This window comes from Lonchura striata, chromosome 6 (genome assembly GCF_046129695.1).
Source record: "Lonchura striata isolate bLonStr1 chromosome 6, bLonStr1.mat, whole genome shotgun sequence".
Taxonomy (NCBI): Eukaryota; Metazoa; Chordata; class Aves; order Passeriformes; family Estrildidae; genus Lonchura; species Lonchura striata.
The window spans coordinates 21,795,934-21,814,200 of record NC_134608.1 but is presented as its reverse complement, the minus strand read 5'-3'; the positions used below and the strand labels follow the sequence as shown (position 1 = coordinate 21,814,200).

At 43.8% G+C, this 18,267-nt stretch overlaps 1 protein-coding gene across 5 annotated transcripts in view; it reads left to right on the top strand.

Moving 5' to 3' along the window:
• The window catches only part of ADCK1 (aarF domain containing kinase 1), a 72,760-nt gene extending 55,103 nt beyond the window's left edge, over positions 1 to 17,657 (top strand). For all 5 annotated transcript variants that reach the window (XM_021542838.2, XM_021542834.2, XM_021542835.3 and 2 more), the window contains 5 exons: positions 1,643 to 1,759; positions 10,983 to 11,132; positions 11,362 to 11,559; positions 15,118 to 15,311; positions 16,668 to 17,657. In XM_021542838.2, the coding sequence (XP_021398513.1) occupies positions 1,643 to 1,759; positions 10,983 to 11,132; positions 11,362 to 11,559; positions 15,118 to 15,311; positions 16,668 to 16,839 (831 nt within the window). In that variant the 3' untranslated portion in view covers positions 16,840 to 17,657. The remainder of the gene's footprint in view (positions 1 to 1,642; positions 1,760 to 10,982; positions 11,133 to 11,361; positions 11,560 to 15,117; positions 15,312 to 16,667) is intronic.
• The last annotated feature ends 610 nt before the right edge of the window (positions 17,658 to 18,267 follow it).

The following is an 18,267-nucleotide window of genomic DNA, read 5'->3' as shown; positions in this document are numbered from 1 at the left end:
AGGCATCTCTGACAGCATGAATAGCACTTTACAAGCCCACTGACTTGCCTGTGTAAATCCTGAGACAAGACTGAGTGTCATCAGAAGTGATCTAAGGGATCAGCGAGCTAGATGGGATGGGGAACTGTTAGTTTCAGAGTTAGCTGGCTTTCTCATCTAACTGCAAAGAATGGGCATACAGAGAAGCTAAGAAGGCTGTGAGTGTCTGAATCTCCCTTGCTCCTAGTGGATCTATGGCATCAAAGTCTAAGCAAGGTTCACACGCAAAGTATACCGGGGTGTTGAATGATGGGACTGAGGGACATTGAAATTACTCAGCAAAGGATCCTTTGATCTAAAGTGGCACACACATGGTAAAGTAGAAGTGGTCTCTCTAGGACAGGAGCAGGAGGAAAGCAGATAATTTGTAAGGGATTGGGATATTGTCAATAGTTAAAAGCAGCAAATGCTTCTTGTTCAGGAGCTATAATGAGCTACAGTGGCCTGCCTGGTCATTCCCTGGTTTTGGTCAGTTGATGGACAACACCTCTTACCTCTTCCTGTCCTGCCCTAAGGTGCTAGTCCTGAGTCCATGGCTGAGTCAGGAGGGTGAGGAGAGGGTGGGGTGAGGAGAGGGAATTGTACAGCTGACTTACTATTTGCATGATCCAAAATTATTATGTCTGTTACAGTAATGGGGAGCACAGTAATGAGAGCAGAGCTCCCTTATGTCTTTGCTAAAATGTACATGTGTGGCTTCACCTATGTGCAAAAGCAGATTTGGGTAGATTGAGGGTTGGTCAGCACAGTAACATGAGGAATTTTGAAAGGGAATTCAGCAGAATAGCTCATGACAATAGGGACTTCAGCATGGGAGAAATGTGTCTGGAGAGGAAGGCTGGAAAATGGGGAGCCAGCCTGAGCAACACTTTTGTCACTGCCTCCCTGGATGACACCTGACCTCTTCTCTTGTACCTCACTCAGCTTGATCTACCACAGCTTGAATGAAAACTGCTTTGGCATTTTACACTCATTACTGTGTTGTTGGCAATAAGATAATTAAGGGTCTCACAGGGTTTCTGTGACAAGTCCCTTATTTGTGACACTCGATTTTTCTCCCAGTTCAATTGCAGATGGCCTAAGTATGCAGGGTTTGTCAGCTCAAAGGCATTCATATTCCAAGGGGCACTGCGAAGATACAATTTATGACGATGGCTTATAATTTTTAAAGCTGCGTAAGTGGACCCTGTGCATAGCAAACAAGATGGAGCTCCTGTCTAAAGGAGCTGAGTGGGTGATTCAGAAACTTGCAATAGGTACTAGTTAAACATCCCAGCTAGAGGAGCTTACCAGCTAGAGCAGGTAAGAAAGGTATCTCAGACATCACTGGGAAGGGAGGTGGTCAGAATCCTGTAGAGCATGGTCAGAAATGTTACATGAGATCAGATCCTACTGTAGTTGAATTAGTGTATTATCCTTCTATACATTGCTGCTGTCCTGTGGAAGAGGCTGATAGGTGGATTTACCTCCCTTGTGCTCATCAAAAAGGCCAAGTCCTTGCTTCAGCTGCTTCCATTTTTACTCCTTTTCTGGAACTTGTGTAATATATTCTCCATCCTTTCCCAAGCTATTGCCTGACCTAACCCATCTGTTTCTGTTTCAGGTCCCCAGGATCTACTGGGATCTCTCCACAAGGCGTGTCCTTCTCATGGAGTTTATGGAAGGGGGACAAGTGAATGACAGGGCCTATATGGAGAGGAATGGCATCAACGTCAATGAGGTAGTTTCTCAGCCATCTTTGAAATGGGCGTGCTGAGCAATGCAAAACTGATTTTGACCTTGATGCACAATGGTGGCTCAAAGGACAGGATGGGGTGGCACAGAAGAATAAGTACACACAGATGTGAACAGAACAATCAATCTGAGAGATCTCAGTTCTTTGGAAAAGTACATAATCCCTTTTGAGGACTACTTCTCTGTAGGCTGCAGAGCTAGGAAGATCTTCAAGGAGACATAGGGAAAGATGACCATGCTCTTGCATTAAAGACACTCATGGTTTGTTCCAAGATGGAAGTTCCTGTTACCCTAAAGGAACAAATTCAGTTTTTGATTATTTTTGTCTCATGGACTTATTATATTAATCTCTCTTTATTAAGAGAGATTTGGAAAGTTTTGTCTGTAGCAAAATGTGGTCAGCTCCATTCATTTGGACAAGTGAGAGAGTTGTTTCTTTGAGAGTTTATCCTATACTTCTGATATAGGCAGAGGTGAAATCTAGCCCACATGCTCATATAGAATAATCAATATTCCTCAAGTCTTTGGAGTCAGAAGGGCTTGTTTTGATGCATTTATGGAAGGGCTCTTGAGTAATATGTATTAAGATTTTGAGGTGGGCTTCCTCATCTCAGACAGCAGATCCATTTTGAGATCGAGGTAGTTAGCCTAGTGTAGCTCCCTGGGATTTTTGTTGAATTTTATCAGACTGCTGGAGATAGCACAGTTATAGAGAAACAGCTAATTTAATTTTTTCTAACTTGCAGAGGCTTTTGCTTGTGATAGGAGCAATGTAGAGTGAAAATTTCTGCTAATTTTTTTTTTTATCCATGCCTTTGGGAAGATTTTTTTGTGATGACTTGGCTCAATACATCCATGCAGCAGTGAAATAACGTATTTTTCTGAATCTGAGCTAGTCTCTAAATAATAGCTAAGCAGTAATTTTTAAAAAGTTGTCAACAGACTTCTACTGCCAAGTATAAGCCTCAGAGAGTTTCAGCCATCCATCAGTTAGAGGATGTTACTCAGCTCAGTGGTAGGACTGAATTTTCTTTCTTCCTTTCCTCTCCCCACCACCTGAAATTAATGATTAACTTTTATTGATTGCTAACAAAGCAAGGTAGAAAGGAGGGAATACCGAGCCAGTCAGAATCATATGATGGGAAAAGAGATCAGTTATTATGGCCATAGTAAGATGAGGTAGGGGCAGTGCACACCCCAGACTTCTCCTGTGGCAAGGTGCAGCAGATGGGAAAAAATATTGCTTAGGTTAATAATTGCTTGCTGCTGTTCCCCTGGGTAAAGGACTGCATGACATAGTTGGGAGATGAGCAAAAGGTAGCAGACCCTGAAAGGAGCATGAGGAGGGGGTGGCAACCCAGGTTTCAAAACTGTTATCTGGCTTATAATATGACAGCAATCTTGGCTTTCAAGAGATGCATTAGCTCCCTATAAATCACCTGAATATATTTATTTTAACAATCCCTCTGTCATTTTACTCCATTTTGTTTTACGGTGTGGAGGAAGAGGAGTCTTCACTAAGCAGGATTTCTTTTTTGTGACAATGCAGCCTTGAAAAGCAAGCTGAGCCTCTCTTCTCTAAATGGAAAGGATCCCTGAGGTGAAAGCTCCCTTCAAACCAGGTTACTGACATTTACTTAATACCGTCTGTAGCAGGATTATCATTAAAGCTGCCCAAAAGCACATTAATCTCTCTGGATCCGTCCAAGTGCTGGATTGTAATGGCATTTAATCAGAGAAGGCTTTGATTTCTAAAGACAAGTGCAAACATTGAAATATCTGTCTGTGGAACAGTTACTTATTCATGTTCAAGTGTACTTGTACACTGTAGTGTAGCTGAGGAGGAACATGCAACTGGGATATTGACAGTGACAGGGAAATCTGAATAGAGGAGTTACCAAGAATGAGCTGGCAAGAATTTTAAGGGAAGATTAGAACATGGCAGGGCTAAGAAGGGGGCATCTGGAAACAGGGCTCTTTCTGCTTTAAAACACAATAACGTTTGCAGTCTTGGTTAGGAAGGTATATTTGAAAGAAGTGGGTAGAGCATGGAAGAGAGAAAAATTAGACTGAGGGGCTCTCAAGGGGTTTGTAGCATACTGTATACAGGAGGAAAAGAAGGGCAGCAAGGCTACTTAGAGCATGGATTTTTAAAGATTCCAAATGACACAAACATTCCTTTTGTATCCATTCTGATTATACGTGATTATTTTGTATTTGTATACAAATCTTAACAATATCTTTGGTCTGCCACATGGGCTCTCTGTGTCCTCTTCGTGAGCTCTCTGCCTGACTCTGCAGAGGCTGCTGTGTCAGCTGGCTCTAGGACCTGTGGAGCTTTCAGATGTGCTCATGGTATATGCTGTATAGCCTCAAACTAACCAGCCAGCTCAGGTAGCCAAGTGAAGAGTCCCTGTGATCAGTCTGATTTGCTTTTGAGTTAGGGAATGGAAAAGATGCCATGTACTTCAGCTTGCTTAAGAGCCTGGTCACAAGCCATGGTTGATTCAGAAGTCAGAAAAGTGTTTTGTCCAGCTGAGAATTGAAAGCAAACAGCTAAGGTACTTAAGATGAGCTAATGTGTGCAATTATTGCCATCTGTTACTCCATCCTACTGTGTTGTTTTTCTTCTTTCTGTTACTAAGTGGATTCTTCATTGAAACAGTATCTCATAGCTCGATAAAGAGCCCAGTACCTTCCTCTAGCTGATGGCTTTGCAACTTGAAATACGCTTTCAGCGTGGGATTTACCCTTCTGCCAAGAGTCAGAAGCTGTAGCTCTGTAGCTGCTAAAATTTAAGTGGGATTTCCCAGGGTGGGATCCTTTTGTCAGCAGTGGAAACCTCTCATGTCTCAAGTATTTGTGCTTATAACACTCAAGTGTTAGATTAAGCAGAGCATAGAGAAGAACACTGTTTCTAGAGAAAATGGCTATTCTTGCTCTTTGCACTTACTTAGTCTGGGGAGAGGTTTCTTTGCAGATTCTCTTACATTTCATCTTGTCTGAAGCTTAGTGAAATTCACAAGGCACTGATAAGCAGGAGTAGTGACCTCTGGTATTTTCAGCTTTTGAACTGTGCACAGACACCAGATAAAAGAGTTAAATTATACACAGACCTGTTTCTTACTGAAAGTTGGTATTGAGCATTGATGTCAATCAATTGCTTAAGACTCAACAAGATGCTTTACATTAAATCCAACAAAATACAACTGCATTTAAAACCAAGGGAAATTATCCCCATGGTCATTTTGGGTCTGACAGTGATGCAAGAAACAATAAAAAGCCAATGACTAGCTTCTCTAGCTGTACCCTTTTGAGAATCTGTGTAAACTTGATGAGTCCCGCAGTTCCCTGGGTGGGTGAATCAGAGTATTTCTCCCCACTTACATGCCGTGGAAGATGGAGCATTGAGCATGAAAATAATTTCCTGAGTCCCCAGCAGAGAATACAGGGCATGCTGGGAGTGCACTCCAGGAGTCCTAACAAGTATTCCTGTATCTTCAGAATATCAAGTGTCTTCAGACATCATCTTGCTGTGATGCTAGATAGTAATAGATGCTGCATAGTAAAGTATTGCCTAACAGAGCACTTTTGATCCTCACAAGTGGATCACAGAGTGTGAAATCAGATCTCTTGTGTGACCACCCTAATCTGATCTACTATGGATCAGAGCCATTTCAAAGCAGAGGCAGAGAAAGCTTCAAATTGTGGCTATTCTCCGTCTACACCCTTTTAAAATTTGACACCAGTTTAATTGGCCAGAATTGCCCTAGCAGGATTAAGCAAAACCTTAGACAATGGCTGTAATAACAATGAAAGCAAGCAAAAACCCAATACAGTCTTCAATCCAATTAACCTTCGATTAAGGTTCCAAAATCAATGCTATTATTTTGGCCGGAGGAGGTAATATTGAGCCCTGAGAAATGAGCTGCACAACGACCTTTACTTTTAATGAGATCAATAGAAGTTAGTGTCGCCATCTCTTAAAATAATTGGCAAATATTACAGCCAAATTAAGGCCAGAGACTAGTATCTGCTCCTGATCTAAAGAGACAGTCACAGATGGAAGTGGGATGGGAAGGGATGATGCCCTATCAGGCAGTTTCATCTAGGACTTATCAGGGGCAGGCAATGAGATCATCTCTACAGGACCATGACACAGTTTTCTTCTTTTTCTTTTTCTTTTTCTTTTTCTTTTTCTTTTTCTTTTTCTTTTTCTTTTTCTTTTTCTTTTTCTTTTCTTTTTCTTTTTCTTTTTCTTTTTCTTTTCTTTTTCCTCACGTCAGCTAGAGTCATAGAACCAGAACCACTCCAGATTGCTCACAAGCCCAGGAGAGTATCAGTGACTTTCCCTAGATAACCCAGGCTGGTTTGTTATGTTGCATTATGTCATGCTATCCATGAGCATGATGTATGTGCTTTTCACTGTAGGAATACTCAAACTCAAATTTGCATTCATTCTTTCTTTTCTGAGAGGTTTCCTGCTAACTCTTGTGTGTTGGTGTTTTTAAAGATACTCACTTGTAATGAACTTTCTAGAGTTTTGTTACTGTCACATTGCTCTGTCAGCGGGTGTGCCGATTGGTTGAGGGGGAGAGTTGCATAGAGGGTCAAGGGTGACAGGTTGTCTAGGCTTTCAAAACTGATAGCAGCAACATATTGTGGCTGTATACATATATCACTGCTGGTACCTGCTCTACAGCTTGGGATCCTCTGAGTTAGTTGACAGAAATGCAGTAGGTGTACTTGCTAAAATACTTGGTACAGTGGATATGACTCCATTAATGAGAATTAATGGATTAGTAGGAAAATTGAAAAGTAGGTAAGAAACTCACAGAAGCAATGCGATTTGCTCTTCAAACAGATCTCATTAAACAGGTTGGTGATGACCTCAACACAAACAGAACTGTATCAAAGAGATTGTTGATGACACCAAGCTGGGATATCTGCCATTGTAGAGGAGTATTGTAAATGCAGGTGAACTCAGTGGGAAGAAATGATGATGGCTGACTCCAGTTCAGAAGGCTGAATGATTTCTTTATTATAACTATGCTATAATACATTAATATACTATTTAAAGGAGATACTAAAACTACATGTCTACTTTCTCTAACTACCATATCTAACTACAACTCATGACCCTGTTCGCGAGAGTCCAGATACAGGTGGATCTGATTGGCCATCAGGCTCAAACAATTCTCACCAGAATCCAATCAAGCAATCACCCCAGGTAAACAATTCTCCAAACACATTCCACATAGGAAAAACGAGGAGCAGAAATAGAAATTGTTTTCTCTTTCTTTCTCTCTGTGTACTTCTATGAAAAATCCCGAGAGAGAGAGAAATGTGCTTACCACAGAAGAGGACCAGAGTAACAATAGCACTTGTTGGCCTTGAGGACTGAAGTGGTAAAAAGGAATAAAAAGGAGCAATGTCAAGTGAAAAGTCAGATTGAGTAGGTAAAAAGCACTTCATGTGCTTATGTTGCTCTGAAGTTCGGCTGTTATACATGTATCTGTCACTCCATTGCTTGATTGTTGTCAGCCATCTGTTTATTCCTCAGGTCCGTTTTTTTCAAAATGAAAACATTGGGCTGAAAATGCATGATTTGCCTGACATGGTGTCACATAATTTGGCAATGGCAGGCTGGTATTTGCATTGACTGGTAAGACCACAGGCTCACTTGGTGACTGTAGTCATCATGTTCTGCTGCACCACAGACAGGAAAATTTAACTTCTTTTAGGCAATAACACACCTGGCAGCAATAGGCAGGGACATGCCTCTGGCCAGACCCAGAGCCTGATGTCATCCTGATATATCAAGCTAAACTCTGCTTGCAGATCAATGTAGTTTTTGTTCTTATGTTTACACCTAAATTATGCCATTCATGATTACACCTGCTTTTTCCTGGTTGTATATCTTGTAGCATATACAGAACAAGAGGTACTTATGCTTCCTTGCTATTCAAACCTCCTAACTGGTAGACTGTTCTTCCTCTGTCATTCCTTAGCTAACTTCGGAATCTTCAGCTTTTTTAATCTTTATCCCAAGTAAATGCCTCCTGCATCCTGCTCATTTATTTGCTTTCTCTGAACTCCCTCTGTGTAGTCTGCATCTCTTGAGTTAATGAGGTATCTGGAAGTGAATGCAGAATTCCAAGACTGATTATTATTTTTTTACAGTGTGCAGCAGAACTATGCTGGGGAGCACTGGTAATGATAAAGACCTTGTTTTGTTGGATGATAAACAGGGAAAGGACTGATGACCTCTCTGTGTCATAACAAAAAGCCTGTGTGTTAACTATGGTCTTTGCTTCTGTAAATCATTGCAACCTTTTTTCTAATTTGTGATGCACCTTCACCCTGAGGTCTTACATAGCCTAAATGCATGTTGAATTCCTCCCTTCTCCTGAGCAGAGGTTTTCATAAGTCTGTTTTCTCATTTTACCTAGCTGTGTTCTTCCAAAGTGAATTCTGTAGTTATTATTTATCCAGTGGCCTTCTCAATAAGGGTGGAATAAGGGCCTGAAGTGACAAGGCACACTACTGAAGAATTAATGTATATAAAGGTTTTGTGTTTTTTTTCCTAAACTTTTTCTGAAGAAATGTTGACTTCCTTTGTCTGAATTATGATGATAGGTCACTATTCACATACTACACTTTAAGACCTAGACTGTAAAGCTTCCTATTTTGTTTAGAATTTGATAGTATTGTTGCTTTCTATCTTAATTTATTTTGTATCCTATTTTAGAGGTATGACAACAGACAAAATTATGTGAAAATACATTATTATGCACCACAGCTCCATGGTAAATTTTTTCTGAAAGTGAAGACTGTATATATGCTTGCATCATAAATCCCTGTAATATATCTTCTATATGCTAATGAAATAGTATAGAATACATTCATATGTCTTAAAGAAGTCATAAAGCTTAGTTGAAGATACTGGAGATACTCAAGGTTGTATGTTGAAGAATAGGTAAATATAAGAACAGCAGGGTAGAGCGAGAGGATGAGGATCTTGCGGTGAACATTGTCTTCTACCCATGACCCAGCCTGTGAGTCTGAGCAGAACTATGACCCCTCTATTTTCATGGGAGGATGGGAAGATGGAGCTCAAGCTGCTTTTGTGTTGCATTATGGGCTGCAAGAGGCTATGACCATAGATCTATTTAGTTGCTTTTCTGTTGATGGTGACTCAGGAGGGGGGACCATCTCTGCATCTGGAACTTGCTCTGCCATATCAGAAGATACTGTTAATGAGGGTGGCATGGATAACCTGGTGAGAGGTGTTTTTGTAGGATCCTAGGATATTTGGGTTTGGAAGGGAACCTCGGGTAGGTTTCTATCAAATCTCCTTCTAAGGCAGGGTCAGTTATGAGGTCTCACGTCATAACTGTTAGCCAGTCAGGTCGTTAAAACCTCTAAGGATGGAGATTGCATACCCCTTCAGCCATGACCAATCAATAGGTTTGCAGAACTGCCAGCCCTTGTCTGGACTTGTGTTCAATGGGTATGAGGCATCGCGTTGGGCCCTAGATTGTCCCCAAGTCCTCATCTTCTAAAATTCTGTGTTTTTCCATGCTCTTGGAGGACAAGCAGCTGAGACAGTGAGGGCCGAATGTGGTTAGCCCAGTGTGTGCACCAGTGTCAGGGTTGATGCTGTGATCAGTCATAATGTCTGAGTCCATTCCTTCTGGTATATGGGTCCCTAGGAGGCTTTGTGAATGAGTTACATGATGGGTTTAAAACAGACTTGTCCTTGGACTGTCAGCAAGGGCTACTCAACTCATATGAGATCACAGCACCTGGTACTTTGGTCCTGTCTAATTTTAGAGCTTGCCAATCAAAGAGACTTGTAACAGTCACTTCATGGCTCTGGTGATCTCTGCTGGTGATTCAGAAGGGAAGCATCACTCCTCTTAGTCAGTACTTAAAATAACACCTGCATGGTGTTGGGGAAGCTGCACTACAGGAGATCACAGGACTGTGCTGTTCTGTCTGTGTGGGTGATTCACCATGGGGTGGGCCAGCATTCATATGATTCAGTAGTGGTTCCAGGTCCCACCTGAGGGACAGAGGATGGTTTCACCTGATCCTACCACTGTCCCTGTTGGTATGCTGCAGGAAGGGTTCTTGTTCTTTTTCCTCGTTTGTAGTTACTTGGTCACTAATCATAGTGAATGCTTTTCTCAGGTGGCCACATTTCAGAGGTGGGTAAAGCAAGCCCTTTGTTATCTGTCTGGTTTTCTGCAGGATGAGCTGTCATTACTATCCCTGTTACCTCTTCTACCACCTCTGCTTATGGGGACAGCTGCCAGTTTGCTGCTTACAGAGTGTGTCTGGAGATATGCTTGGAATAATTTATAACAACTGTCTTTTAATTGCTTGTTCAGCACTCTGCTGGGAGCACTGCACCTCTTGGGATGGCAGGGAGGGCTGGTGGTGAGATGGCAGGGCAAGGCTGCTGTGTTAGTGCATGACAGGGGATTGATCTCATGCCCTGGGGATGTTTGCTTTCTCCCAGGAGGTTTGTAACTTTAATAACATCTCTTGGTGATAAAGAACAGTAGTATGGAGGGACACAGCAGTGACAGGATCTTTTAAACAGCTTTTCTGTGCTTCTTCATCTTCACAGACATTGCAAATCAGATTAGCATGGGTCTGAAGAAAGGAAGAAGGAAAGTGGGGGACAGTGTGATGGAGGGAGGGGAGAGGGAACCCGTATTCATGCTGGTGGGCAGACTGACTGGCTGATTCTCCCCTCACCCCTTCTCCATTGTGTCTTGCTGCCATTCATGGATGGAAACACCTGAGTCTTCCTCTAAGCAGTCTCACCCACCCCAGCAGCAATTTCCCTGCCTTCCCTGTGAATGCCTGGCTGCCACTATCTGCTGTCCCACTTTCCTCCTCATTACCAGAATCCCCATTCCTATCCACAAGTATGCTAGATAAGTGTCTTTAAATAACCTGTGATCCCACAAACACCTTCCTGATGTTCCCTGAATGCCCTGGACCACCCTGCTACCTGCAGATGCCAGCAGCCACCATGTGCCTCCATCAGTGTGAGGAACTGCAGGAGCCCTGCATGGGGATATGAGCATATACAGATCCTTGCTTCCTGGGTTGTCACACAGAGGCTGCCTCCCCTCCCTGGCAGGCACCCTACTGTGGGTGGCAGTGCGTGACCACCTCTTGTCTCTTCACAGATCTCTCGCAACCTGGGGAAGCTCTACAGCGAAATGATCTTTGTGAATGGCTTTGTGCACTGTGACCCACACCCAGGCAATGTGCTAGTGAAGAAGTGCCCAGCCTCTGGCAAGGCTCACATTATCCTCCTGGATCATGGGCTCTACCAGGTACATAGGTTTGAGGGGCTTCTGGGGCCTTGTGAGGCTGCCTTTGGGCATCAGCTGCAGCTTTGCCCCTCTAAGCACATATGAATAAGTTTTTCCTAATACTTCCATAATCCTCTAATGATATTTTTTGATTCTGAAATGGAGAATAGGGCAAAGGTAAGGGATAGAAGACTTTTCCTCCTATTTCCTGTCCTCTGTGGGCTTCTGGGAACCATGTCTCCCTTCCCAGGTGCTGAGCGAGTCATTCCGCATGGACTACTGCCGCCTTTGGCAGGCCCTCATCAAGGCCGATATGAGGAGCGTGCAGAAGTACAGCCGGCAGCTTGGGGCAGGGGATTTGTATCCTCTCTTTGCCTGCATGCTGACTGCCAGATCCTGGGAGTCTGTCAACAGGGGCATTGACCAGTCACCAATCTCTGCCAGCGAGGTAGGTCCTGTGTGTCCTTCCCCAGTGTGTACCCTTGCTTCCCCTCAGTACCTTTCTATGTTGAAATCACTTGCACCATTGATAGTACAGCAGTGCTGGGCAACCCCTGGCAGCTCTGTAGGAATTTCTGCATTGATAGCTGATCTAGAAAAAGCCAGGATTCCTTCTGCAATATGTTTTATAGTGGCTAAATTTAATTTCCCAGATTCACGTGTCATGGGCTGCTTAAATTTTGTATAATATTTTAATACCTAAATATTCACTGTTTAAGGCTGGGGAAACATTAGTGTGTTGTCCTTTTCTTAAAAAACTGTTGAATGCAGCTGTATAGAAAACCATCAAGGAGGTTGGGATAAGGTACAGAAAGTATAAAGGTTTAATGGGAAGACATGAGAAGGATAGTGCATTATCACTATTCATGTAAATGACTATCAGCACTGATATAAACTCCTAAAAAAACCTGGAAATTACCTCCCAATCAAAAACCCTATTAACTTGGAGTCAAGGTTGCTTAACTGCAGATACTGTCAGCTCAATCACTACAAATCTGGGAAATTGCCACTTACATTTTTCACCCTTTCATATCCACATGTGCTGGGATCCTTCTCACACCTCCTTGCACACCTGATACACACAATACCCCACCTTAAGAATAGTAGCAGCCCTGCCAGTTGTGCTGTTTCTAGAGAAGAACATAAAGTGGTGAGATTTCAGGCAATGGACGAGTGTCTGTAAGTAGAAGTGTGTTGTATCCTATAGTTTGCTTTTATCTGCACACATCTGTAGTAGAGCAGATGAAATTCATTTGAGTAGTGTTATAATATTGTCCTATGAAATTCTCTTCTAAAAGTTTCCTCGTTTTGATGGACGTAGCAGAATTTGCTGTACTGGCTTGCCATTTTCCGTAGCAATGAGTAGGTCAGATACCTTGGGTATCTGAGTTAATTTTCTGCACATCAGAAATAATATGTTTGTCTAATAGATCTGTTCTTGATCTGGTGAGTTCTGGAGCTGGTAGCTGCAGAAAAAAATTCAGCGATGCCAAAGCAAATTGGCACAGCACTGACTCCAATACTACAAGGCCAATGTTGAATCTGAGTTAGTGAGCAATGTTTATTCCCAACTTGCTTGTGAAGGTTATGCCAGATGTGTAGCTGCAGCTACGTGGTACCCTGTGTGTGCTAATGAACTTTGTCATTGAGTTGAATTGCATGTAAGGAACCAGCTCTGTTGTCTTTGTCTACAGGACACGATTAATGCTGAAACTAGATAATCCTGAAGCAGATAATGGGGAGCTGAGCAGATTTGCTGTGGCATTAGGAAATGAGCTGCTGCTTGCCCTTACTTTAGAGGTGAATTTGAAAGATTTTATCAGCAGCAAGAGCTGAGCGCTGTGTAGGCAGGTACCATCAGTGCAGAGCTCCAGAGAGTGTGCTTGAGGATGTATCAACATGACAATGAAACAGAATCTTATCTGTAGTGCTGTACTCAGTCTGGGACGATGCGTCTTGAGAAAGGTTTGATGAAACTGGGGCAAGTCCAGTAGGAATCTACAAGGACTAGTGGCCAAGCAGATGCAACCCAAGGGGTAAGTCTGTAGGTTAGAAAAAAATCTGGAAAAGGCAGGTCAGGAAGAGTTGTAGAACTGATCTTCTAGTTTCTTAAAGAGTGCTGAAAACAGGACAAGCAGTCATGGGTTTAAATTCACCTAAACATGAAAAAAGCCAGATCTAGTGGCAAAGCAGTGAAATGCCAGTGCAGATGGTCTGGGGAGGTTTTGATTCATGTTACTGGAGAGTTTTAGGTGCAGGCTGGGCAAATGTAAGTGGGTTGCCATAGGTATAGTTGCTCCTGCCTTAAGCCAGTACCAGGCAGCTGATTGCTCAGGGTGGCTGCTAGCCTCATCTCATCTGATTTAATGATGTCTTTTGCTGCATCCTGCAGCAGTCTCAGCAACTGCAGCCAAGGGGCTTTTCTCAGGTCCTGAGGCTTAGCTTATTTCTTCCTCTGCACACAGGCTTTGCCCTTGACAGAAAGTGACAGTTCTGATGACTGATCATGTGGTTGTTTTGTGATGTGGACAAGCAGCTGGAGCTAAAAATAAAAGCAAAAGAAATAGAAAAGAAAGCCTATGTCTGGAAAATAATGTAAGCTCTGCAATGATGCTGGCTGAGGAAAGGGATAAGAGATAATCAGGGAGGAATTTTCTGCCAACAAACAATGGAACAAAACAACATTTAGGAGGGCTAAGCATCTTCTTGCTGAAGCCTTATGTATCTGGTCAGTGATGGAGGCAGGAGGACACAAAGATTTGTTTGTCAGCAGCAACCATGGTGGTGTGAGCTGTGTACATCTCTGACCATTATGACCTGCACACTCAGTTTGTGTAGGTCTGTTCCTTTAGAATAAGTTTGAAGTTCATAAAGAGTGTGAGGTCCCACATCATGCAATATAGGCCATCCCTCATTCCAGTAGAGAGAAGGCTTTAGAGCCGTCATTTCCCACAAAGGAGCCTTCTTCTTTTATGAAGTTATTTACTGCCACCCTATATGTGTCCTCCTGGATTTTGGAGATTTCAGATGTTCCAGGGACTTATCTTTGGGATTCATGTCATGGCCTCTGTGGGAAGAGGTAGGGACATGGTGTGCCTATAGGATCAGCTCCCAGCTACACTGTGCCACGTTTATTGGGATGGTGAGGGAACTCTCAGATCTAAAAACATGAAGAGGCACTGCTGATTGTTTTGCATGCTCTGGTGGCTTGTATTTGGAGAGGAGCTCATCTTAAATGGCTCAGGCTGTAGTCCCTAAGTTATCACTGGATTCTTTCAGTAGGCAACGTGTTGGAATCTGGAGAACCAGAGAAAATGAAGGATTGCCTTGAACTTACACTCTTTCCTTAATTATCTGCTACTGGCTGCTGTCATACAGGATATAGATCTAGATCAGACAGATGACAATTTGATGATTTTTGATCTGTTGCATTAACATGATGCTTAACTGCATAATGTTTTTCTTACCTCTGCTGAATTGTGTTGAGGACAGAGGACTAAATTAGGCCTTGGAAATGGCTTCATCAATATAGCATAGAGCCATGAGTTGCATGGAGCAGTGAAGAGCAAGCAGCTTGGTTGTCTTTGCAGCATGCCTCTACCTTCCTGAACAATTCTGCTACCTGCAACTCAGTCAGTTTTGGGGCTGATGAGGTGACAAGTCTCCAAGGGCAGTATTGAGATGTTGCTGCAGGCTACCTAGGACTGAGAACCAAGACAGCAGTGAGTGGCTATTCTCCTGAGAGGCTGTTAATCCTGCCAGTGAGGGGATGGGTCCTTATCTCACCGAGGGGTAGATGGGATATGGCAAGAGTGATCTGTGCTATGGGTGCTGTGCCCAGTGTCTGCAGGAAAGCAGGACAGAGCTCTGTAGCTTCTGGCATACTGTCATGGTCTGTTAAAGCACTGTCTCTCCCTGGCAAATCTCAGCTGCATCTGAACCTGGATTTCCCATGTACTCTCACCTTCTCTCTCCTTTCTCCCTCACATGACCTGGCTGGCCACAGGACATGGAGATCCGGTCCAACGCTGCTGCTTACTTGCCCCAGATCACCCAGCTCCTCAACAATGTTCCCCGCCAGATGCTGCTTCTGCTGAAGACCAACGACTTGTTAAGGGGGATTGAGTCAGCCCTGCACACACGGGCCAGTGCCAGCTCCTTTCTCAACATGTCTCGCTGCTGCATCAGAGCTGTTTCCACGTGAGTCTCTTACCCAGGCATCAGAGGCCAGACAGGGAGCAGCAGGAGCTGCAGGACAGACCCTGAGATGGTGGTCAGATCCAATCAAAAGTCCACATGATAAGGCAGAATCCTGATGATGGGGCAGGTCTAAGAACAAATCAGAAAGTCAATCCATAGATTGATGGATCTAGTGGTTGTCAAGCAAGTCCATGGTGACAAGACAGGGCTGAGGTCAAGCAAAGAGGTCAACATATGAGTTGAGGTCCAGGCCATGGGCCTTCACAGCAGGGCATAAGCTGAGGGCCATTATTCTTCCAGTGTAGCTCAGGTAGGAACTGAAGGTGCAGGTCTGAGATTAACTGAAGTTCCTGGGCCTATGAGCAGAGGGTTGGGGGTTATTCCAGGCTAGTCAGGGCCATTAAGGCTTGTTAGGGCCCCACTCAGGGAGCCTGACAAGGCTCTGACTTAAACTCTTGACCTATTACTGTTAGCTCTGAATCTCTTCCCCTCACTGTGGTCCTACCCCTGCTCAGTTACATGTCTCAGCCTCTGTCTGTGCTGTTCTTACATACATCAGCCTCTCCAGAGGACAAACATGTCACCCTGGGGCTGGACACAGGGATAGAGTTGGAAGCCTTAGGTTAAGGGTTTAGGATCTTACCCCCCAGAGGAGGGGAAGGGGCTTCTTGCCCATTACAGGCATTACCACTGGCCAGTATTTGTGAGTAGCATAGATCTGAAAATTCACTGCAGCCTGATTGAGAGGATTGGGCTGACTGAAGATCAGACTGATATTTAAAAGCCAGAAACAGGAGTTGTGCAAGTAATTTCCTTCTGTGAATCTTATGAATCAATGCACTTCTGTCTCAGATTGTTCCTCTTTGTAGATGAAATAACAGTTATTTCTTGGGCTGATGAGGGACCTATGAATCCCAATTAGCCCCTGCTAAAAAAGGTGGAAAAATACTTTTCCTGGAATCTGTGTGTCAGGATTCCTGGACTCTTAAAAGAGTGCTACCAGGAAAAGCAATAGGAGTATGCACCTGTCTCTGTGAGCTGAGGTGAAGCTGGGCATAGAAGCAGAGGAATGCTATAACTCAGGATCACTACACACAATGGGAAGATAGCTGAGTTCTCAAGAGAGCAGTCTGTCTCTTCTGCCAGATTCATTCTAAGAAAGGTGGTCCCCAGCTCCTCAGAAGCACAGCTTAAATCCTTGCTTCCTGGAGGAAATCCCTGCTTTCTGCGCATTCTCCAGATGGGGGATATTGCCCACATCTGGGGAGGGTCAGTTCTGCAGAAGATGCAGGACAGGCCTCCTTCCTCCTGGGCTGTTTCCTGCTGGATCTAATGCAGCTGTTTCTCTCATTTTAGGTACCAGAGGAGCAAGAGTCACTCGCTTTACAGGAGGGCCCAGATCTCACTCACAGAAACCCTAAGCCTGTGGCAGATCAACTTATATGAACTCTTTCTGTGGCTGAAGGGGTCCCAGCTGGGGAACTGGGTCATTGCTCTCCTGAGACGGATGCACCATTTGACGTACTGACATGAACTGGTGGGAGAAGCCCAGGTGCTCCCTCCCTCCATTCTCCCTTCTGCTTTCCATGGCACATTTGCCTTTCTGACTATTTCTGTCTATTTTTGGGTCTTACTCCACATTACACACTGCATTGTCCTTTTCTTCTACAGCATTAGCTTCCTCTGTGGCACAGAGAGGTTGAGTTGGTACCAGAGCCCTATTGTTTTCTGGTTTAGGAAAAGTGGGTGCATGATACCTTGTGCCAGGAAAGACAGGAAAGGATACCTTCTTTCCTCATTTGTGCAGGTTAAATTCCACTCAGATTCTAGTGGGATTGTGCTGGAAGCAAATGCCTCTTCAATTCTTTCTTGAGCAATATTAATGAATTTAAGAGAATCCAAACCCTACCTAGAATGCCTCAAAATTTCTCAGACTCTCAGAGGTGATAAGTCCCTTTAAAATGCAATGGGGTTTATATTAGTTTGTGCAATCTCCTTAGTCTGATTTCTGTTTAGCTGTGCAGAAGGTTTCTTAGAGGAGTGAGACTTTGTGGAAAGGTGTCACTAGGGTTTTCTCTTCGAGCACCAGGGAAAGAGGGCTCAAATGGTGAGAGTGGTGGACTGGGAGTTCCTAAGGTTCATCTCCAGTCCTGTTAGCAAGTGCTTCTGTTTTTGGACTTCTTACCTGTTTTTGCAGGTAAAATGGGGGAAGGGGACAGTGATCTTGCCTCTCTTTTGAAATTCAGGGAAGGTAGTAGGAATGACAACTCAGGGCTCTGAAACTGCTGGTAATGTATGTGTACTGTACAATTCTTCCACACAACAAAATAAATGTGTTGTATTGAAGACCTTTGGGGGAGGGATGCTTGCTTGTGCACTAGACTTAACGTTTGGGCCTGTAACCTAAGTCCTGTTTCCATTTCTCCCCAAGGGAGTGATGCCAGGCAGAGCCGGCAATTCCTTGTAAGCAAAATGTCCACTTGGTCTTTTCTCTATCCAAGAGATTGTACCACATTTGAGTCCTCTCATACTGCATCAGATGTGTGTTGGGATGGAATGGAAGAGCAGGCATCTTTCTGCTGGGAGGACACCTCACACCCTTCTGCCCGGATCCATGCTGAGCCTGCCTCCTCCCTGCCTGTGGGAGTGCACTGCAGCACATCTGTGAGATGTCACCATCCCCATGCCACAGTGAGCACTTCACCTTGTCACTGTGATATTTTACTCTCTGGTCTCAGACAAAAACCTGCCATTTGCTCGGTCGTGCAAGTGACAGGTTGGATGGCTTTGACTCTGCAGTTGTGGGACAGCTACCAGAAATTCTCACCTAGAGGTCTGCTTTATGTGAGATATATTTGAGATACTGGGATACAGCTCTTCTGCTTGTAAGAATTCCTTTAGCCAGGAAGGGTGGATGGAGGTGACTGCTTACATCATCTCAGCTTTTCTCATAACT